The following is a 23,972-nucleotide window of genomic DNA, read 5'->3' as shown; positions in this document are numbered from 1 at the left end:
GAAGATGGAGCAGGCGTTGCAGTCTCTGCTCTCGTGGTCGATTGGCAGGCAGAGGTTGCAGACCGGGTGCTGGTCCTTCTGCGCAAACTTGTGATGGCAGTTCTTGCAGAATTTAAAGGGTGTCTTGTACATCCCTGCGCTCAGGGGGCCCCCTGTGTGCGCATTCCTGCAAGGACGTCGAAGATGTCAATGTTCTTCCCTTTCTTCGTCGTCTCTTCTCTGATGGTCTTCTTCTCCCAATCTTCTCAGGTCTTTACCGTCAAAGAGTTGTTGTATTTTCTCCTTTTCTCCTCCAAAACTTCTGGAGCTTCACGCGACGATCCAGACCCAATGGCGGAAAAAAGAATCTGAAGATGGCGCCCAAGGGTGGTAGCTTCCGCCGGAAGCATGCCGACGTCACCGAAGGTACACCAAATGGTGGGACGTCGACGCCCACCTGGGCTACAAAAAAAAAAGAAAAGAGAAAAAAGACTACGATTCCGGACCCAACCACCAGATTGCGGAATATGCACAACATAGTGAATCCAGAAAGATTCACGCTGCAAAACACAAGAATCAACATTTAAAATATCCTTGCAACAATGGAATCTTGATGCTGAAACACCGTACAGCTTGAATAAACATGGAACCATAATAAAACTAGTCAATGTTCTAAAATAGTGCTGATATGACAAACGCACGGAAAACACATTACTAACGTCTTTACAGCGATAGAATCATGCTCCTGAATCTGCAAACAGCATATAAAGACCGCACAAATATTACAACGTTTATCGATGTGATCTGGAGGTTCTAACAGCAAGGAGGTTCCTGTCTATTTCAGAACCTAGACTACAACATAAACTGAAAAGTTCATAAAATGTAAGTTTCAAATAGACATTGAAATATGCTAATACATTAGTCCATAGCATCTATGAAATTATTGAAGAAATGCAGTATTGTGTTATTACAGATCGATGCTTAACAAAAAAAATCACTATTTTTTTCGACACATCCCTGTGTGCCATGCCTACAACCCACTGCCCTGGCATAGGTCAGCCATCCGCCTAGCTGGGTGCACTATACCAGTGGTGAGGGTGGGTACAAGTGCGTGAGCTCTGTACCCCTACAGTGTCTAAGCCAATTCTTAGGCATTGTGGGGCCGACTCACAGAACTAACTTAAGACAAAATCCTAAACTTACTACTTTTGGTATTCAGAGAAGGCACTTAGTAGTCTTAAATTAGGATTTTGTCTTAAATTAGGATTCTGCCTTAAATTAGGATTTTGCCTTAAATTAGGATTTTATCCAAAATTAGGATTTTGCCTTAAATTAGGATTTTATCCAAAATTAGGACTTTTGTCCTAAATTAGGATTTTGTCCTAAATTAGGATTTTGTCCTAAATTAGGATTTTGTCCTAAATTGAGATTTTATCCTAAATTAGGATTTTGTCTTAAATTAGGATTTTGTCTTAAATTAAATTTAGGAAAAAATCCTAATTTAAGACAAAATCCTAATTTAAGACAAAATCCTTATTTAGGGCAAAATCCTAATTTAAGACAAAATCCTAATTTAAGACAAAATCCTAACCTAAGACAACATCCTAACTTCGTACAAAATCCTAACTTCGGACAAAATTCTAACTTAAGACAAAATCCTAACTGAGGACAAAATCCTACTTTAGGACAAAATCCTAACTTAGGACAACATCCCCATTTAGGACAAAATCCTAACTTAAGACAAAATCCTAACTTGAGACAAAATCCTAATTTAAGACTACTAAATGCCTTCTGGAAATACCAAAAGTAGTAAGTTTAGGATTTTGTCTTAGTTAGTTTTGTGAATCGGACCCTGTAAATGCAGTAATGCCATTAAGAGTATATGGTGCTGGGAGTTTGTCGTTACGAACTCCACAGCACCATAATGGCTTTACTGAAAACTGGGAAGTTTGGTATCAAAGTTCTCAGCACAATAAACCCACACTGATGTCAGTGTGGGATTTAATGAAAAATGAACTCAAAGGGCATCTTAGAGATGCCCCTGAAAAGCGACCATCCTCTGGTGGGTTCCCTGACTGGTACACACCAACCTGCTTGACATGTTTCTGGACCCCTGGGATGGGAGCCTTCGCTCTCTGAGCCCAGAAATAAAGCCTTTCCTGGGCAGAGGAGGTCATACCTCCCCCAGGCCAGGAAGAGCCATCTGTGGCAGGGGAGCTTCAAAGGCCTTCCCGCCTTTGTAACGTGACTCCCAGCCTCTCCTGCTATCAGGAGCAGACTCCCTTCCTGTCTCCCCTCCTTTTCAGCAGGAAGATAGGCAGGAAAAATTAGCACAGCCCCGAAGATGTGCCCACCTCTGCCAAACCCACCCTTCAGGTGGGGGAGGCAAGGTGAAGCCCACTCTTCAGTGCCCGCCATCTTGCAGACGGCAGGCACTCTCCAATCAGAATTAGGGATTGTGCCCATTCCCCCAAGTGGGATGGGCACACCAAGGGTGTAGTCACCCTAAGGTCAGTAGCCCATTGGCTACTGACCTCGAGACACCTAAAACGCCCCCTAAATACAGTACTTAGGGGGCAGCCCCGACCCAAGAAGACAGATTCCAGCAACCTAACGAAGAAGAGGGATGAAAGAAGACGCCCAACAGAGAAGACTGCAGAGAACAACTGACTTGGCCCCAGCCCTACCAGCCCGTCTGCAGTTTCTAGAGCTCCTGCACCAAAAGTCGCCTTGTCTTGCAGCCAGAGACCTACAGAACCCCGGGGAGGACTGAACTGCCTTCAACAAAGACCGTATCTCCTGTGAACAGCAGCTCTGTTCAAAAGAATCTCCAAAGCAATACTCAGAGCCTACCGAGGACAAAGAAACCCAACGCCTGGAACTACCACTACACCCGTCGCCTACGGCCTGAGTTTGAGTGGCCCGCCGGTCCCAGCGAAGTCCCCCACCAATTCAGAGTCCAAGTCCACAGTGGGTTGACCCCTCCAGGACTCCCGATGTCGCCTGCGGCCTCTGCGCAGAGACCCCTCCCCCCCCAACTACGAGTGGCCCGGTAAGCTGAATTCCGACCTCAAAAGACACCCCTGTATCCAGCCGTAATGTGCCCTGTAGAAGAGAACCTGAGGTGCACCTTGTTTCTGAGGCTCCTGGGTCAGCACTGAATCTACGGTGAGGGAACCGTCATGGGCTAGCAAGGATTGATCCACCACAGCACATGTCAGGCAGGTTAGATTCATTTTACAGTCAGCACTCTTCCCTGTAGGCCTTGTGCTTTATTCTTCCCCCCAGACCAAGGATCATTTCTCAGGTGTCCTTCGCGCAGAGCAATGGGCTTAAAAGCTGTGAGGGCTCAGGTGCCACTCACTTTCTTTTCATTCTTCACATCAAAGTGAATAAGCAAAATTCTAAGAAATGTTTTATCAAGTTTAAAAGAAAAGGAACTATTTTGAAAATGTATTGGCTCCTTATTTGTGTGACGTCAGATCTTTTGGAGTTTGTATTGTGGTATGTGTCTGGACTCAGGGTAGGACTATGCTTGCTGGCACTTGGGACCCTTAAGCCCTACCTCGGGTTCCCCACAGATTAACTGTTATGTCCCAGGAAAGGTTGTGGCTGGGACAGGCCATGTACAAGTTGTCAAGAAATGTACTAAAAGACAACCAAATGTCCAAGATGAAAATTATATGTACATTTAGATTACAGTCCACTATATACTTCTGATTGTAAATATGTTTTATGTTGGGTGTCTAAACCCGCCCTGAAGAGATGTAAACATGATGATGTAATATGATGATTTATTATTCAGTTCAAATATTTGAAATGGTTATCTTGATATCTAACTGGCATGGAGGACGTTCAAGAGCCAACCTTAGTGAACTACCAAAATGCGGCTTTGTGGCATTAAAATGTATAGTCATGTAATGGGCTAGGAAGCCGGGTCTACAAGTCAAAACTGTGCCTCTTGTCACTCCCATCAACAATATCCTAATGACTGCATCAGTATGTCACCTGTATTGATTCTGATTCTAAGGACATCAGCAGCCTCCATACACCTGTGTCTCTAGTTGCCAGAAAGTCAGTGGCGGAAGAAGGGCATAACGAGCAAACCTTGTATGAAGCTCTTCTCAATACATCCCCACTCCCCTGTCTCCTGCTCATAAAATAAAGGCAGTGAGGATTCAGTGAAGAAACCAATTTGCCCCTAGGCCGGTACATTTGTGGATCCATTTCCATAGTTCACACAGCTGGGTAGGGGACCTGAACTCTCCCTACTGTGCTGAGATTGGAGTATTTTAGGATAAATGCTCAGGGTGGTTATGGAATATGCTACTTACCAGTATGCATCTGTTCTTGGCATAAAGGGCTGCAGAGTGGTACATTATGAATAGATCGCCATCTGGTGTTGGGCTCGGATGATTGCACTTTGTTTTTCTCTTGGAGAGTCTTTTGTAGCTTGGTGAATCCTCCTTTGGTTGGTAGTGCGCATGGGCATCTGCTCCATCCTTAGATTGTTTTGCCATAGTAGGGTTAGATGGAGTAGTATGATAGAATACAGATAGAAATGCCCATGTAAGTGTATCTAAATAAGATATTGTTGGAACAGACACAGGTTTCCGGGGAGGCTGGGAGGGCATGTACCACTCTGCAGCCCTCTATGCCAAGAACAGATGCATACTGGTAAGTAGCATATTCTGTTCGAGGCATATGGGCTGCAGATGGTACATTATGAATAGACTATACAGCAGTTCTCTCCCTAGCGGTGGTCGCCCGTGTCTGTTGCAACTGTCTGAAATAAAGTCTTTAATACAGCTTGTCCCACTCTAGCTTGTTGTGTTGTGTGCACATCTACACAATAGTGCTTTGTGAAGGTGTGCGGTGTAACCCAGGTAACTGCTTTGCATATGTCATATAGTGGAATGTTTCCCAAAAATGCCATAGAGGCTCCTAGTTTACGTGTAGAGTGAGCTCTAGGAGGAACAGTTAATGTCCTCTTTGCTTTTAAGTAGCATATTTGAATACATTTTACAATCCATCTGGCAATGCCCGCTTTAGAGATGGGATTGCCCTTATGTGTAGGAGAAAACGCAACAAATAGCTGTTTTGTCTTTCTGAAAGTTTGTGTTCTTTCTATATAATACAATATTGCCCTTCTGACATCCAATGTATGTAGGGCCCTTTCCGCTACCGTCTGTGGTTTTGGAAAGAAGACCGGTAGTTCCACTGACTGATTGATGTGGAATGCAGAAATTACTTTTGGTAAGAATTTTGGGTTTGTTCTAAGAACCACTTTGTTTTGGTGTAACTGCATGAATGGTTCTTGAATCGTAAAAGCTTGTAACTCACTTACTCTTCTGAGTGACGTGATAGCTATCAGGAAGGCCACCTTCCATGTGAGGAATTGTATTTCACACCTATGCATAGGTTCAAATGGTGGTCCCATTAGTCTGGTAAGTACTATGTTGAGATTCCAGACTGGGGAAGGTGGCCGTCTTGGTGGAATGACTCTTTTGAGTCCCTCCATGAAAGCTTTAATTGCTGGTACTTTAAACAGGGAAAGATGTTGCCTGTTTTGTAGGTACGCCGCTATAGCTGCAAGATGAACCCTGATAGAGGTATATGCTAAGTTACATTGCTGCAAGTTTAGTAAATAGCAAATGATTTGTTTAGTGGATGCGTCCAGAGGGTTGATGTGATTACTGTTACAGTGTACAGCAAACCTCTTCCATTTTGCTGCATAGCATGCTCTGGTGGTAGGACGTGTTGCTTGTTTAATGATTTCCATACATTCTGGTGGTAAATCTAAATATCCAAACTCTATGACCTCAGGAGCCAGATCGCTAGGTTCAGTTGTTTGGGATCTGGGTGCATTATTTCTCCATGGTTCTGTGTAAGGTGCATGGGTAATAATCTTAGCTTTTGATGTGGCACCTGTGAGAGTTGTAGTAGCGTGGGGAACCACGGCTGTCTTGCCCACGTGGGTGCCACTAGTATCATTGTCATTGAATGCTGTTGCAGTTTCCGAACCACTAACGGAATTAGTGGGAGAGGGGGAAAAGCGTAAGCAAATCTGTTGGACCAATTTATCCATAGTGCATTGCCCTGGGACCGGTGGTGTGGGTACCTGGATGCGAAGTTTTGGCATTTTGCGTTCTGATGATTGGCAAACAGATCTATCTCTGGTTGCCCCCATCTTTGGAAGAATGGCTGCAGTATCTGGTCGTGCAGCTCCCATTCGTGTACTTGTTCTGACTCTCTGCTTAGGATGTCGGCTATCTGATTTTGAACTCCTGGTAGGTGTTCTGCTAACAGATAGATCTTTTGAGGAATGGCCCATCTCCAAATGTCCTGTGCTAGTTTGGATAGTTGGAGTGAGTGTCCCCCCCCCTGTTTTTGAATATAATACATTGCAGTCATGTTGTCTGTTCTGATCAGGACTGCCTTGTTGGTTATTTGCATTTGGAAAGCTTTTAGTGCTAGAAATACTGCTAAGAGTTCCAAGTAGTTGATGTGCAGTTTCTTTTGTTGCACACTCCACTTCCCCTGCACTGTGTATTTGTCCATATGCGCTCCCCATCCGGAGAGCGATGCGTCCGCTGTCAGTATCACTTGTGGAATCGGTTCTAGGAACGACCGTCCCTTGGAAATGTTTGTTGTGTTCCACCACTTCAGAGAGCGATGCGTACGGTCGTCTACCAACACCAGATCTGTAATCTGACCTTGAGCCTGATTCCACTGTGTCGCTAGACACTCCTGTAGTGGACGCATTTGTAGTCTGGCATGTGGTATTAGCAGTATGCAGGAGGACATCATGCCTAACAGCTGCATAAACACTCGTGCTGGTAGTGAGTGTTGTGGTTGAAATCTTTGTATTAACTTGATCATTGTCTGTATCCTGATTGGATTGGGGTATGCTATGGCTCTTTCTGTGTCTATAGTAGCCCCTAGGTATTGTTGAATCTTGTTTGGTTGCAGGTGTGATTTTTTGTAGTTCACCGTAAACCCTAGGTGGTGCAGCAATTGAATGGTCTTCTGTGTGTTGTGAAGGCATTCTTCTTATGACTTGGCCTTTATTAACCAATCGTCCAAGTAAGGGAAGACATGTATTTGTTGTCTTCTCAGGTGTGCTGCCACCACCGCTAGGCATTTTGTGAACACTCTTGGTGCCGTTGTGACCCCGAACGGAAGGACTTTGAATTGATAATGTTGTCCTTCCACTACAAACCTTAGGTATTTCCTGTGGGCTTTGTGAATTGGGATATGAAAGTAGGCGTCTTTTAGATCCAGTGTAGAAAGAAAGTCCCCTTTCTTCAGTAAAGGAAGTACCTGTTGGAGCGTGACCATGTGGAAATGTTCCGAATTTATGTATGCATTGAGAGGTCTTAGATCTAAGATTGGTGGTAGAGACCCGTCTTTTTTGGGGATTAGGAAGTATAGAGAGTATACTCCTGTCCCTTGTTGATGTTTTGGAACCTTCTCTATGGCATGCTTTTGTAGCAGTGATAGTACTTCTTCTTTTAACAATGTCAGATGATCTTGACTCATTGGAGGCTGTCTGGGGGGGATGTTTGGTGGGGTAGCTGTGAGTTCTAGGCAATAACCATGTTGGATAATTTGTCTCACCCACTTGTCTGATGTGATGTTTTCCCAGACAGGTAGGAACTGTGATAGACGTCCCCCGACCGGTGTTATATGGTCTGGGGGAAGTTGTATTAAGTCACTGTTTTGGGGTTGGGGAGTTGCGGTTGTTATTATTTCCGCGGCCTCTACCCTTGTTGTTGTTACCTCTGTAACTACCTCTTGAATTACCTTTGGGTGACGTAGGTGTAAAAGAGGTGGATTGCTGATTTGTTTCTGTATTTTTTTAGCCTCCTCTTTAGGTGGATCTACGAAAGGAACCCCTTTGTTTTGGCTGTTGTAATGCTCCCGTTGACTTAGCCGTTTCTGTATCCTTCTTCATCTTTTCTAAGGTCTCATCTGTGCTTGAGCCAAAAAGTGTTTTCTGATCAAAGGGTTGGTTCAATAAAGATGTTTGTACCTCTTGTTTGAACCCTGAGACTCTAAGCCATGCATGTCTCCTTAACATGACACCGGTGTTGATGGATCTTGCTGAAGTGTCTGCCGCGTCTAGGGCGCACTTAATGGAAGTGTTAGTTATTATCTTTCCTTCCTGTATTAGCTGATCTGCTCTCTTCTGATGTTCTTTGGGGAGATGTGTGATGAGTTTTTCTAACTCATCATAATGTGCCCTGTCATAACGTGCAAGTAGCGCTTGTGTATTGGCTATATGCCAGCTATTTGCCGCTTGTGATGCTACTCTTTTGCCTGATGCATCTATTAAATTTGACTCTTTATCGGGTGGAGGGGCCTCTCCTGTAGATAATGAGTTCGCTCTCTTGCGAGCGTTTGAAACTACAAGCGAGTCCAGAGGTACCTGTCCTTTGATAAATATTGGATCCTTTGGAGCCGCCTTATATTTTTTATCAATTCTTGGGTTTAACACCCTAGCCCTCACTGGGTCTTTGAATATTTCTGCTGTGTGACTGAGAAGACCCTTCAGCATAGGTAGAGTACCTGATGTTCTTTGTGCAGTAGGTAGTGTCTCTAATAGGAAATCCTCTACCTGAGGTTCTGTATGTAGATCTACCTTATGGTATTTTGCTGCCCTATTAATGAGCTGAACAAACCCTGTGTTATCATCAGGTGGTGAAGGCTTTGAGGGATATAACTCTGGGTCGTTGTCATCATCTGACCCTGCGTCATAATTTTCCCATGGGTCATCCTCATCTGGGATAGTGTCATCATCCCCTTGAGGTTCTCCCTCCCCTGTGTCACTGTCTACATCTGACTGAGGTGTAGATGGTCTTGGTGTAGAGGGTGGAGGAATATTTGGCATAGTGTGAGGAATAGGAGAAGAGGGTGTGACTTTAGGTCGAGGAGAAGTAGGAGGAGTTGTATTTGTCCCCAGTGTTCTCTTTTTAGAAGGAAGAGGTTTGTCTTCTAACTGTTCATTCTTCCTCTTCTTCGTCACTACTTTGCCAGTTTGTGGATCTATAAACAAAATCTTTTGTTTGGGATCTGTTTGCTGCTCCTGTGTCGGTACCGAAGCCTTTGGTTCCGAAAGGTGCCTTTGTTTTCGATCGTCAATGTTCGGTGTTTTCGGCACCGAGTGTTTGCTCGATTCCGATTTTTTCGGTGTCGAGTAAGTTTTCGACATGGAATCATGTTTTTGTTTCGACATGGAGTGTTTCGATGCCGAGCTTTCCCTTGCATGAAGCTTCGGCGTCGAAGTCGATGTCGACCGCTTCTCGGATCCGACATGGTGGGAGACCGAGAGTTTCGGTTTCAGTTTCGGTTTCGTTGCCGGGCCCGAAGGCGGGGCGTCGGAAACTTTTTTCTGCGGTTTGACCGGGCTCGAAGGCGGGGTCGTTACCACACGGGGTCGGTTTTTTGGTAAGGGGACGTCGTCACTCACGGTTTGTTGCACGTCGAGTTCTTCGACATCCGACTCGTCCCCTTCCGACCCCGACTGATCTTCATGATCTTCTTCTTCATCGAGGTGCTGGTCTTCGAACAGCTCCGGGATCACCTCCGACTGCATTCTGGAAACCTCGTGTCTTCGAGCTCGACGGTTTCTAATCGTCGACTTGGAGGAGAATGCTGCGCAGGCTTCGCAATCCCTGGATTCGTGTTCAGGCGATAGGCAGAGGTTGCACACCTCGTGTAGGTCCTTGTGTGGGAACTTAGCACCACACGTTGGACATTTTTTAAATGGAGTCCTTTCCATGGACTCCGGGCTTGACCACGTCGAGAAAGGCCTCCTGTTCGTCGACGTAGATCAAAGTTTTTCTTCGATGTTGGAGTCGAAACGCGTCGGAATGGAAATGAAATTGCGTTCGATAACAATACCGTCGAATTGGAAAGGGAATACGCGCCGATAAGTGACTTCTTTCCGAAGTCGATCTGGAGCGTCTCAATCCTCATCCAAACCCGATGGCGGAAAAAACCAATCTAAGGATGGAGCCGATGCCCATGCGCACTACCAACCAAAGGAGGAGTCACCAATCTACAAAAGACTCTCCAAGAGAAAAACAAAGTGCAATCATCCGAGCCCAACACCAGATGGCGATCTATTCATAATGTACCATCTGCAGCCCATATGCCTCGAACATACAGTTACTGTAAAAATACAAATGCTGTACCTATATACGACCACAGTATCTGGCAAGTAGCTGAAAATGAAGCTGTACAGAGGACATGATAGCTATATTTTGGAATGTGAGGTTTTATGTGGTATTATAATGCAGGATGTGGCTCAGATAAAGTCAGTAATTATGCATATTTATAAAGCAATTGCTTGTATTTTACGAAATTGTAAAACAACATTAAAATGCTGTTATTCTTGCCATCATGTCGCAAAGTACGATAAATCCCACTAAATCACTTTCTCCTCCAACCAATCTATGTTCATTCACAGAATGAGCTTCTGGGGTAAAACCTGTTGCTTTATACTTTTCTACTTGGGGAAAATCCCTTCAAGTAGCCTGAACTTTACCCAAACACTAAGGGGGGCTTACCGCACACATCACCCTAAAAATAGAGGGTCCATCGGCATAAGGGAATTGGAACACTGCAATCTAGCTTGATGCCCGAGTGAGTATTACATGTGTGCCCCCTTTTGCTATGTTTGGACGACATAGTATAAATCACAAACCTTGATTTAAGCTGTACCAGGGGCATAGGATTTATGCTTTTAATAATGTTGGTGTTTTAGCTCGCAGGCACTGTATGTGCTCAAATTCTCATGTGTTTGTGAGGCTCATGTAGCAAAGTCAGAGATGGAAAATGCTACTTACCAGTGTGCATCTGTTCGGGGCATGTAGAGCTGCAGATTCACACACTATGCATAGATCATCATCTGGTGTTGGGCCGGAATGTTTGCCCTTGTTTTTGTCTTGGAAAAGTGTTTGGAAGTCACGAGATAGGTGACTCCTCCTTTGGATGATAGTGTGCATGGGCATCGGCTCCATCTTCAGATTGGTTTTCACCAGCAAGGAAATGATGGAGTTTTGTAAGTAACAGAAAAGATGCCCATGTATGCTGTATCTAAATAAGATAATACTGGAACAGGTAAAGGTAGCTGGGGAAGTGGGTGGGCATGTGTGGATCTGCAGCTCTACATGCCAAGAACAGATGTATACTGGTAAGTAGCATTTTCTGTTCGAGTCATATGAGCTGCAGATCACACACTATGCATAGATTGTATAGCAGTACCCAACCTTAGCGGCAACAGCCAGTATCTGTTGCAGTAGTTTGAAATAGTGTTTTGAGTACAGCTTGGCCTACAGTAGCTTGTTGTCTTGTTTGCACATCTACACAATAGTGCTTTGTGAATGTGTGTGGTGTAGACCATGTAGCTGCTACGCAGATGTCATCTAAGGGAATTTTCCCTAGAAATGCCATTGAAGCCCCTATCTTGCAGGCAGAGTGGGCTTTAGGATGAATAGATAATGTACGTTTTGCCTTGTGATAGCAAATTTGTAGGCATTTGACAATCCACCTTGCAATTCTAGATTTTTATATGGGGTTGCCTTTATGTGGTGGTGAGAAGGACACGAAAAGTTGTTTAGTTTTCCGAAAAAGTTTTGTTCTTTCAATATAATAAAGGAGTGCTCTTTTTACGTCTAGAGTATGTAGAGCTATTTCTGCGACTGTTTGTGGTTGGGAGAAAAACACTGGCAACTCCACAGACTGATTGAGGTGAAAGGGAGAAATAACTTTAGGGAGGAATTTTGGATTGGTTTTGAGAACCACTTTGTTTTCATGGAGTTGTAAAAATGGTTCGTGAACAGTGAGGGCTTGTAGCTCAGTAACTCTTCTAAGGGAAGTAAAGGCCACAAGAAAAGCGACTTTCAATGAAAGAAATTGTAATTCACATTTATAAAGAGGTTCGAATGGAGGGCCAATAGTCTTGTGAGAACAATGTTCAAATTTCATACCGGTGAGGGTGGTACCCTGGGAGGAATAATTCTTTTGAGACCTTCCATAAATGCTTTGATGGCAGGTACTCTGAATAGTGATAAGTGCTGCCTATTCTGTAAGTAGGCCGCTATGGCAGCTAGGTGTAACCTAATAGAGGATTATGCTAGATTAGACCTTTGAACATTTAATAGATAACATATGATGTGTTGAATAGACACATCTAGTGGATTGATATTGTTGTTGTTCCAGTATATTACAAATCTTTTCCACTTGGCTGCATAGCAGGCTCTAGTGATGGGGCGTCTAGCTTCTCAGATAACGTTCATACAGTCAGGGGGAAGGTTAAGGTAACCAAACTCCTCAGGAGCCAAATCAGTAGGTTGAGCTGTGCTGGGTCCGGGTGTCTGATCTCTCCATGGTTCTGGGTTAATAGGCGTGGGGAGAGGTGTAGTTTTTGGTGCGGACTACTGATAGTTCCAGCAATGTTGTGTACCACGGTTGTCTGGCCCATGTTGGAGCAACTAGGATAAGTGTAAGTGAGTGTTCCTGCAGTTTGCACAACACCAGTGCAATGAGTGGGAGAGGCAGAAAAGCGTACGCAAATCTGCCTGACCAATTCATCCATATCGCATTGCCTTTGGACAGTGGGTGTGGATATCTAGCGGCGAAGCTTGGGAATTTGGCGTTTTCGTGTGTGGCAAAGAGATCTATCTCTGGTTGTCCCCAGATATGGAAAAATGGTTGAAGAACTTGCGGATGAAGTTCCCACTCGTGAATCTGCTGCGTTTGACGACTTAACAGATCGGCTATATTGTTCTGGACTCCTGGAACGTGTTGGGCTAGGAGAAACATTTTCTGGGGAATAGCCCATCTCCATATGTTTTGTACTAGTTGGGAGAGTTGTAGGGAGTGTGTCCCGCCTTGTTTCTGTATGTAGTACATTGCTGTCATGTTGTCGGTGCGGACTAGGACAGCTTTGCCTGATATTTGTTTCTGGAATGTCTTTAGGGCCAGGAATATGGCTAGTAACTCCAGGTGGTTGATCTGGAGTAACTTTTGTTGAGGAGTCAACCGACCCTGCATGGTGTGATGCAATAGATGAGCTACCCAGTCGGAGAGCGATGCGTCCGCTGTTATGACAATCTATGAACAGTCGCCCTTTGGAAAGGTTTTTGGTGTTCCACCACTGCAGAAAGCGATGAGTGTGACCGTCTACCAACACCAGATCTGTTAATTGACATTGAGCCTGGTTCCATTGGCATGCTAGGCACTCTTGGAGAGGACGCATCTGGAGTCTTGCGTGAGGCACTATGAATATGCAAGAGGCCATCATCCCTATGAGCTGCATGAACACTCGAGCTGGAAGAGACTGTTGAGGCTGAAATTTGGTTATGAGGGTTTGCATGCTTTCTATCCTAGCTGGACAGGGATAAGCGAGTGCTTTTGAGGTGTTTATTGTGGTACTCAGGTATTGTTGTACGTGGGACGGTTGTAGATGAGACTTTGCGTGGTTTACTGTAAACCCCAAGTTGTTGAGTAGTTGAATAGTGGAGTGGGTGTGATGTACACACTGACTGTATGAGCTGGCTTTTATTAGTCAGTCGTCCAAATATGGGAAGACGTGAATGTGTTGTCTTCTGAGATGAGCTGCAACTCTCGCTAGGCACTTGGTGAATACCCGGGGTGCTGTGGTGACTCCGAAAGGGAGTACTATGAATTGGTTTTCTTGACCGTCCACTAAAAACCTGCGATATTTCCTGTGAGATGTGTGAATGGGAATATGAAAGTGGGCGTCTTTGAGATCTAGAGTGGCAAGGAAGTCGCCGTGTGAAAGAAGAGGAAGGACCTGCTGAAGTCTGTAAATGGTCTGAGTGTATGTACAGGTTTAGGGCTCTGAGGTCTAGAAGAGGTCTCAGATAGCATTCTTTTTTTGGTATGAGAAAATATGGAGCGTAAACTCATGTGTTTAGTTGGTGCAGGGGAACTGGTTCTATTGCACTCTTTTGTAGGAGGGAGATGACTTCCTGCTTGAGCAGTGATAAATGTTCTAACGCCATTGGGCGCTGTTTGGGTGGTATGTTCAGGGGGTACAGAGGTAAGTTCCAGACAGTAACCTGATTGAATGATTTGTCTCACCCACCTGTCTGTGGTAATGTTGTTCCAGACAGGAAGGAACTGTTATATTCTTCCCCCGAACAGACTGGAATGGTTCGGGGGAGCGGAGGGAAGTCATTGGGTAGGGGTGGAGGCAGATCAGGTATTGTTGGTCTTGCCTCTACCTTAGTTATTGTTGCCTCTGTAGCCTCCTCTCTGGTAGCCTCTGGTGATTGTAGACTGGGTGGGAGCCTTATAAGAGGTGGAGGGGTTGTCAGAGGTGTAGCTTCTGGAGGTGCCTTTGTAGAAGGAGCGACGAAAAGAACGTCTAGGAGCTTGCGATTGCAAGGCTCCCGTCGATTTAGCTGTGTCTGTGTCTTTTTTCATCTTTTCAAGTGATAAACCTACATTAGGTCCAAATAAGTGTTCCTGATCAAATGGCTGGTTTAATATGGAACTTTGTACTTCAGGTTTAAAACCTGAAATGCGTAGCCAAGCATGTCTGCGCAGAAAGACACTTGTATTGACGGCTCTGGAGGCGGTATCTGCTACATCCAGAGCACACCGAATGGAGGTGTTAGTGATGATTTTTCCTTCCTGTTTGAGGTCATTGGCCCTGTTTTTATATTTGTCTGGGAGGTGCTGCAATAGGGTCTCTAGTACATCATAATGTGCCCTATCGTACCTGGCTAACATAGCTTGAGTGTTGGCGATACGCCATATGTTAGCTGCTTGTGACGATGTTCTTTTGCCAGAGGCGTCCAAGAGTTTGGACTCTCTATCAGGGGGTGGAGCGTCCCCTGATGTCTGAGAGGTTGGCCCTTTTCCTAGCATTGGAGACTACTAGGGAATCTAAAGCTACGGGGCCCTTAATGTAGGCTGGGTCTGCAGGGGCAGCTTTGTACTTTTTCACGATCCTGGGGTTAATAACTCTAGCCCTCACAGGATCTTTAAACACTTCAGGTGCATGCTTTATGACCCCTTTAAGCATAGGCAAAATAGAGGTGGACCTTTGTGAGGTATCAAAGTGTCCATTAGGAAATCCTCTTCCACAGGGTCTGTATGTAAGTTTACCCAGTGGTATTGGGCAGCTATGTGGAGTAGCTGATTAAAGCCAGTTGTGTCCTCAGGAGGGGAAGGCCTAGAGGGGTACATGTCCTCCAATGAAACATTAAGGATATCTGGCGTGTTGTAATAGTCCCAGGGATCAGGGGAAGAAGGTGGGCTAGGGTCCCCTAGTGGCTCCTCATCTGCACCCCCGTGTCATTAGAGGTGTCATCATTGTCCCTTGGTGAAGGAGATGGTGTAGGAGAATGTTGTGGTGGGGGAGGTGAAGGAGGAGGTGGTGGAGAGTGGACCCTGAGGGGAGATGTGGCAATGTCCCTCTTTTTAGGTGGTGGAACCGGATGCAGGCATATCCAACAGTCTCTTCTTTGAACGTAGGGTGAGCTGACCAGTTTTAGGGTCTTTTAGAAGAGTTTTTTGTTTAGGATCTGGTTTAAATAGCACTTCTGATGGAGGCTGGTCTTTCGGCGCGTACTTTTTCGGTTCAGTAGCTTTACGCGGCACCGACTCCGTAACGGTTTTGTGGTCTTTTGGCTTGGAACTGTGATGTTTTACAGTCTCTGTGGAACCAGTTGTTTTTTCGGTTCTGAAGATTTTTTTGGCTCCGAAGGGTGTGATTCCGAACTTTTAGAGAGTGGCTTTTTGCTTGGCTCCGAGTGTTTTTTTCGGAGTCGATAGGTCGGTGCTTGTAGACTTCGGTGCAGAGTGCTTGCATGTGGAGGCAGCGATCAGCATGGAGGAGGAGGGCGGTTTCTTTTTCGGTGCCGGTGACCGTGTTTCGGTACCGATGGCAGACTGACTTGAGTCTGAGTCACCTGAAGGCTTAAAAGGCTTCTTTGCCGAGCCCCCGGGCAGAGCATGGGAAGCAGTCTCTCGGTGTGCACCTGGACCCGAAGGCGAAGGTGTAAAAGAAGCCTTTTTCGATGGTGTATGGAGGGGGTCGATGTCTTTACTTATGACCCGCTGTGCTGGAGTGAGGTCTTCGATGTCGGAGTCCTTGGCTTCGGAGGCGCTGATGAGGTGTTCTTCGACCCGCTCCTGTTCTGGTACGTCAACGCCCTCTTGGAAGATGTCGTCGGGAATGGATGTCGACGAGCGAGCCATTGTTCTTCTAACTCGATGATCCTGAATGGTCTTTCTGGAGCTGAAGACGCACAAGCTGCACAGTCTCTGGCCTCAAGCTCCAGTGAAAGACAGAGGTTACACACCTCTTGCAGATCGGTGTGGGGAAACTTCCACCCACATTGAGAACACTTCTTGAATGGAGTCCTTTCCATGAGCCAGATGCCTAGGCCCAGGTAGGCGCGAAGGCCCTCGGCGACGATCGAACCGAGAACTTTGACTTTCAAGAGATGCGCAACGACTGGGGTTCGAGATCGAAAACAATACTGTAGAAAGGGTGAAAGATTGCACGTCGAAAGTGGAATCGATGACGGTTCCGACCTGGAGCACGAGAAACACATCCGAGCCTGATGGCGGAAAAAAACACTTTTCCAAGACAGAAACAAGTGCAAACATCACAAAAATAAAGAAATTTCCAAGCAGAATTGACCTTAAAGACGTACAATTCCATAGGACTGAATGATACCACACAACTTCCAAAACTAATAGATGGATTGTTTTCTGCCTGTAAATCAAATAGTCGGGGTGTAGAATGCACAACTTAGTGACAGTAAACATAGAAGACAGATGTACAAAGCGGTATGTAGATGAACATAGAAGAGAGATGTCGAGGATTGTGCTGCTGCTTGCCAGGGAAAGGCAATGAACCGAACAGAGAGATATCTGCAGGAACTTGCTTCTGTTTAATAGGGACCAAGCAAGGCGATGAACGTAGATGAGCGACATACAAGGTTGTGCTGGTGTTTGACAGGGACATAGCAAGGCAATGAAAATAGAATGGAGATGTACAGGGGTGTGATGCTGCTTGACAGGAAAATAGCAAGGCAATTAACAAGTGCTTTATTCACCTTCTTGCTTTCTCAAATTTGCTTGAAAATGAACCATTTGTCCACTCTTTTTTCAAAATTTTCTCGGGAGAAAACCCCCCCGAAGGTTGTTCGGGCTCGCTCACTTGCCGCAGTGCAATACAATTATTTTACGCACCACCACTTTCAAATGTCAATAGGTACCACTGAGTGCCGCAGAGATTGCTGTAATACCTTTGGCCTTAAAAATGGGATTTAGGAATTGTTATATGTTCAATAGACTTATAGCTGATTTATAAATACTATGGGCTTGCACCTTTGCTTTTAATGAGCCATTGACAGGAAGATAGAGAAGCCTACAATGCAAGAAAACTTTCTTCTCCCAGGGACTCATATTTTAATTAAGATATGATTGTCTTAGTGATGTATAGGTTTCAATGGTGTACTTACTATGCTTGTACCTTGACTCAGAACCAAAGTCCATAATCCAACATCCTGCTTTAATTCCGTTTTTTACCAGTAACTTTCGAGCTGATTTGCACATGTTTAACAAGTCAGCCCTTGAGGGGAGATTACATTTTAAAAACATCTATTGATGGAACCTTCACACAGCACTACATCACCCATGTTGGAGGACAACAAATTGTTAATGATTACTTTTAGAGTGTTGATTCCTACCAGCTTACAACCTTTGAAGGAGATGATTCAATTTGTATCACCATAGTAATCAAGAGGAATGGAGCCTAATTCTAAGGGTTGAGTACCTTCATTGCAAGAATTCTGTTTTACTGGAAACTAAAAGAAATCTGTTTTGTTTTACATGAAACGGAAGAATTGCTTCTGCTTTAGAGTGTGTTGGGTGCACGGAATTTCAAGTGTTAAAAGATGCCAGTGTTAATTGACTTTGGAGCAGAGTAAAGCAAACACAAGGAAATGATGGACGGAGCATTGAAACTTTTAAGACACTCTCACTCTTGATGATGTATTAAACCCAGATCTGTGACTTGGGGTGAGTGTCTGAAAAGTTTCAGTGCTCTGTCCATGATCTCCTTGTGTTTGGTTTAATAGCCCTAAATTGGCAGGGTATGCCTATAAGTGGGTCCCTTGCTCACTTTGCCAATGGATTCAAGCTAGCCTGGTTGATGAGGGGTGTTACTGGAACCCGGTCCCAGGATGCTTGTTAGTGGGGCAGGTAAGGCCTGGCTTGGCAGTTCAGGCTGGACTGTTCCCATGATGCGTGGGTTATTGTTTTTCATTAACAAACTCTCACTTTGAGTTTTTTTTGTTTTGTTTTTTTAAAACAAAAATAATGTTTGGTGGTAGAAATCAAAACTGACAGGGGCAGTCAACTAAACCTTTTGTACCTTGAGAGGAACGGCCATCAGGGCGGTTCCTGTCACAGTACAGGGATCACTACGGGGTCAGGGGTGATCTTTAAGTTTGGTGAACAATAGTTTATCAGACTGGTGGATATAATGCCCTCTGCCACCCAGATGGACGGAGTGTCTGCTAAACTCTACATCGGGCCCAAAGTTACCTACCTTTAACAAATGTTCTCCTACGAGGGTAACTTCAATAAATTCATAAACACTCTATATCTCTACTTAAGAGAAGGTCCTAGAACACTCTTTACAAATGGAAAGGCTGTCCAACTATAATAACAAAGTCTATTTAAAAACACAGCATTTTAATTTTCTGTGTTTTACAAAACACACACAGACACAAAACGCCGTCCCCATGTCCCCACAGAAAGTGGTACTCTTAGTCCATAGGAAATGGTGCTTTGTTTTATTAGTAACTTCTGATTCTTTTAAAAAATATCCTCCAAATTTAACACAGGTTTGACCTTTACCCCAACTGGTTCTTTGTTCAGAATTTGTTTTAATTGTTTAGAGGTGTCACAGTTAAGGGTCAACATATTTGAAAGCTTTTTACGAAATCCCCATGTTTGGATTTACTTTCCAATAAAGCAACAACTCCTGTATAGGTTTACACCAAACTTGTCATGAAGGTAGAAGTTTCATCAGAATAGACTCTGTTTGGTTACATCATTTTAGTAGTTTATGAGTTATAAACAAAATAATGAACTGATTCAGCTAAATTAGCGTTAACTTCATTAACCTGTCTGCAAGTTCTGTGCAAGACAATAATTGTAAGTGGATTGAAAGAGATTCTTTCTGTCTTCTGAAGAGGTAATGCCAAGTTTAAAGCCACACCTCATATGACTGGTTGAGGAATAATTACATTTTTCTCTGTTTGTTACACAAATCACAAAAAAAACAATTTTGTGAGCCCCAAGTCAGGGTGAATTAGTCACCCCTTAATTTCAGGAAGGAGTACTCCTCAAAATAAGTTAAAAAATAGAAGCATTTAGCAGTTCCTTAAAGTTAGTTCTCAATGTAGCATCCAAACCAGAAAAACACCACCTAGCAAGCGATGTAAGAGTGGGTTTAAGTTGAGAAGCAGGGAGAAGGGAAAAGGGAAAAGGTAAAGTAGGCAAGAAACCAAAGGAGCATACTCCTTGTTTAAAGAAAAATCTGAAACCCCCCTCCAAAGCCTTGTTGTTCAATCAGTGAAAATTAGGGACAAAAGTAGCTGTACAAAATTGTAGTGGGATTTGTTCAAGGTTGGTCTTCAAGAAATAAAGTGTGCGTTTGGCAAAATGTTTTATGGCCAAAAAACGATTCCCTATTACCTAACATTGCTCTATCTTTAAACACATAGAAGTGTGAGTTTGGCAACATTTTTTATGGCAAGAAAACGACTTCCTCTTACCTAAGATTGCTCTTTCTCTAAACACAGAGAAAGCATTTGATATAGTTGAATTAGAATGTATGCTTAGAAACATGACGAAATTCAGTGCAGGACCTAATTTCAATAATAAGGTAAAGATATCATCAGGTAAGATTAATTGTGGTGACTTAGGGTGACCTGCTTTTTAAAACCAAAAACTGGAACGGGTAACTGACACAGATGCAGGACTAAGTGTTGGCACTTCAGAAGAACTATAATGACTGCACTTACCAACACAGAAGGACTACACAGGCACCTCCCACAAACCAATGGCATGAACTGTTTCATAAATGTGAGGGATAACAAAAAAGATTGTCCTTTTAGAGATTATGTTATTACTCCATTTCAGAAAGCTTCAACTAATCCAAAGTCGAAATCACAGATATCAAGTTGTCCATGAGCAGCTTCTTCAGTCCGGTTTTCTTTACTTTCCGGGACCTGAAGTTTTGCCTTTATAAAGGTAAAACCAAAACTGAAACTTTCAGAAAATGTTTTATAAAACCAGGACTAGACACGCATCAATAAGGGCCTATAAAGCAGAGACGAAGGTAACAGAGGGATAAGTAAGGATCCGTAAAAACATGATTCATATTGCTCACAATATGGAAATTAAAACAAAACATACAGGGCCTCATTTTGACAAGAGATATAATACTAAAGTTGTGGAAAATCTCTTAAATTGCAAAAGAACATTTTGCAGACAAGTGTATTCCTTAATTCACACTCTTGCCTTCTCTGTCATCTGCTGCGATGAAGCCAAAAGGAAAGCTGATGAGCTTAAGCTTCAGCTGGGGGTCTTTCTATCCTGCTATGTTGCTTGAATCTGATAAGGAAGCACAGTAAGAGAGTCTTTAAACAAACTTTAAAACAACTTTAAAACAATTTACTTCTGTCACCGAATTGACTTAACTGGAGAGCGTCTGAGAAAATGTGAGTGGGAACTTTATTTACGATCTAATCTTCATGCTAACCCTACTCCCCAAAACAAGAAGGTGTATTAATTTTAATATAACCCGTCAGGATGCTGTGACTGTCTGCACAAACCTGGGACATCTGGTCCTTCTTTGGTGACTTTATTTCTGAATGTTTCCTAATTGAAACAGATAGCAGACAACTTTGTCCATTGTGTCCGTTAGTGCTTTAGTGGGCATTCAATACCTCTACTGCATTAAGCAATAGTAAGAATGGTAAGGAAATTGACTTAGCTTCAGGAGAAGGTTAATTAATGCCACATGCAGATTATTTTATAGTTGCACTGTCCAAGAGAATCCATTAAACTCTTGTAAGATATTAAATATGATTTTTTAAATGTTCAGGTTTTAAAATCAATTTGAGTACAAGTGGAATACAAATGATGTTCAATATAGTAAAACATCTACAAAATTTAGGAATTAAATCAATTAAAGGTTAATAGTGAGTTATCAGATAACAGAAATTAAATGAGGAAAAAAGTAATTTAAATTTTGACAAAAGCAATAAAATAAATGTATGTTTCCGTAGAATATAACAATACATTAAAACTTCGATATCACTTAAAATTATTTATATTTCAGCTTGATTTCCATGGTCACAGAAAAGATTATTTGGAAAATAATGTTAAAATGTGTCTCTGAAAATATACTGGTTTGTGCATGTTAGTGCTCAGGTATTTAAAGCATCCCAGATAGTGTTTGTACAGTCATCTTTTTGTCACAGTCCTTCACGCTCACTGATTCTCGGTGCATATCATTTCCCAAACAAATGCCTTTAAACTGCAATGTACAAAGTAGTGACTTCTTTGAAGCATGGTATGTAGGATCTAGTGTGAGTGCAGCAAGGTGGAGTGAGTACTGTGGGCTCAGTGTGGCTGTTTTTGGGTGCAGTATTGATAGCAGAGATTAGATTAAACATACATAAAGTATAAAGAACGTGAGTTTAGTAATTGACTACAATAATCCACACCTTTGATAAATTATGCTTGGCTCAATTTGTCTGACTATCACTTTCTTTGTGACTTGCCTTTTTAAATGTATTTGTTTTTTTCTAAGAACACCACATAGAAAGCACCTATGACTTAATCAGCTTATGCTTGGTTATACAAAATAATGAAGCTGTACCTCTTGCTTGAGAGCTAAATCCGTTTGAAGCATTTGGCGCTTTGCAAGTACGTTGAGGACAAAAGGAAACCGCAAACAAGACACGGGCATAGGAGAGTCATCAATGTTCTGTAAGAGAAAATGAAGATATGCAGTTGAAGAACAAAAACAAAACAAAACACACACTTGAAAATAAAAATGAAATATTAACCCCGACATGCCCTGTGCATGAGGACCTTTGAGTCTTTTTCCTTTCCTTGCATGGTGGTCCCAGTAGGGAAAACAAGTGGCTATTGCCACGCCAGAATTATGGTAGTGTGACCATCATTTTGACATGAGGCACCTGTGTAATATTGTCTGTCAGGCAAAAGTTTACACTGGCAGAGCCATTTGAGGGCCAAGGCCATGCCTTAAAGGAAGGGGCTGTAGTGGCCCGAGAAAGAGCTTCAAGAGGCTTGGGTACCCCAGCTTCCTTACAAGGTCTGAGGCAATAAGTGTGACTCATGTCAACTGATTACCTGAGTGAGGCTCTGTATGAGGGCAAACAGTGGAAGAGTGTGATGCAGGCAAAACGTCCAGCCTATTGCAAAGCCATCTTCTAGGGTTTGTCCACAAGGAACTCCAACCAAGTAACAGGTTGCACTATTTATTCAGAGTTGTAAGGAAATGCTCCTCCAGAGACCAATGACACAAAAAACAGTTTTAGAACCTAATGGCGGAATCCCAGTTCATGCTTCTCTATGTGCAAGCATTTTACCTTCATACCTTGAGCTGCTACAAAAAGAGCTGATAATAGGCATTTTTATTTTACCTGTACTTCCCTGTCAGAGACATAGGCCCTCAGCACAGTATTTTTGCCCTTATACTGTCACAATTTATGGCGTAGATTTCTGTGTGTATTTTTTTGTCAGAATCTGAACTTGAGCTGCCATCACGATCGATGGATTGACGTTCAGTGCTACATTCATAGCTCTGAGCAGGGGAACACTGATGTGCCATAATAGTCCCTATGGTCTCCACAAGCCAAAGACTGATATGTCCCCCAGATGGGCTCCCCATCCTAAGACAGATGCATCCATCACTGTAGTGAAGGTGTGAAATGGAGGACACAATAATTCTTTCAAGTGTCAAAGCTGTGGCTGAGTCCACCACTCCAGATGTTAAATCACAGGTGCAAGTACGATTATGTACTACAGGCCAACACTTTCATGCAGTCTACATTCTCTGAGAAGCTCTGAATTTTCTTTCCCTGATCTTCAATCTTCAGAAGAATGCACACAAAGGTGCAGTACATTTCAGGTATTAATCCTATAGTTTGGAATATTCTCCCTAATACAACCCATACAAATTCCAGCTACTCTACTTTCAAAAAAGAGCTTTAATACCTTCTCTTCCAAAGTAATTTCCTAGTATGGGTTGACAACCACCCTTCCAGCCACACAACTGATTTCTGAACTTCTACAGTGTTCTCTCTCATTTTCACATTATGGATTACGTTATCTGATTAATCATGTCTTTATCAAATATTTCTGTACTACAATTTGGGTACATATCTGATAGAATTGGGGGTCTCTAGTTGGCACAGGTAGGTACTTGTGACAAATAGGGACCCTCTCCTCTAGTCAGAGTAAGGGGGATTACACTCCTAAAATAACCCCTGCTCACCCTCTAGGTAGCGTGGCGCGAGCAGTCAAGACTTATTTCAGAGGCGGTGTAAGTTAAGCATTTGTGACCACATACAGTAACCCGGTGAAAACACTAAAAATGGACACCACACAAGGTTTTATATAAAAAATAAGTATATTTTATATAGAGTTACCATAAGACCAATAAACAACAAAAAGAATCCACAGTACTATTAGATTTCAAGAGTTCTGGTTAAAAGGCTTTAAATCAAGGTTCTGTGCAAGTCGGTAGCCCTGTCCGGCTACAGTGTTGTTGAAAATAACACAGAGTCTAGCAAATCCAGTGGACCGTCGGTACAGGCCCACTCAAATGTCGGCAGTCTCAGTCACAGTACCTTTTCTTGAGGCAGCCGGCACAGATGTGTGAGCTGGTT

The 23,972-nt window shown here is 43.4% G+C and overlaps 1 protein-coding gene across 2 annotated transcripts in view; it reads right to left on the bottom strand.

The window, feature by feature from the left end:
- LOC147727539 (E3 ISG15--protein ligase HERC5-like) overlaps positions 1 to 23,972 on the bottom strand; it is a 324,404-nt gene that overhangs the window by 123,756 nt on the left and 176,676 nt on the right. For both annotated transcript variants that reach the window (XM_086961610.1, XM_086961611.1), the window contains one exon: positions 21,935 to 22,042. In XM_086961610.1, the coding sequence (XP_086817736.1) occupies positions 21,935 to 22,042 (108 nt within the window). The remainder of the gene's footprint in view (positions 1 to 21,934; positions 22,043 to 23,972) is intronic.

Source organism: Lissotriton vulgaris, chromosome 3_1 (genome assembly GCF_964263255.1).
Source record: "Lissotriton vulgaris chromosome 3_1, aLisVul1.2, whole genome shotgun sequence".
NCBI lineage: Eukaryota > Metazoa > Chordata > Amphibia > Caudata > Salamandridae > Lissotriton > Lissotriton vulgaris.
Note: the sequence above shows the minus strand (reverse complement) of the source record. Positions and strands in the feature narration are given on the sequence as shown.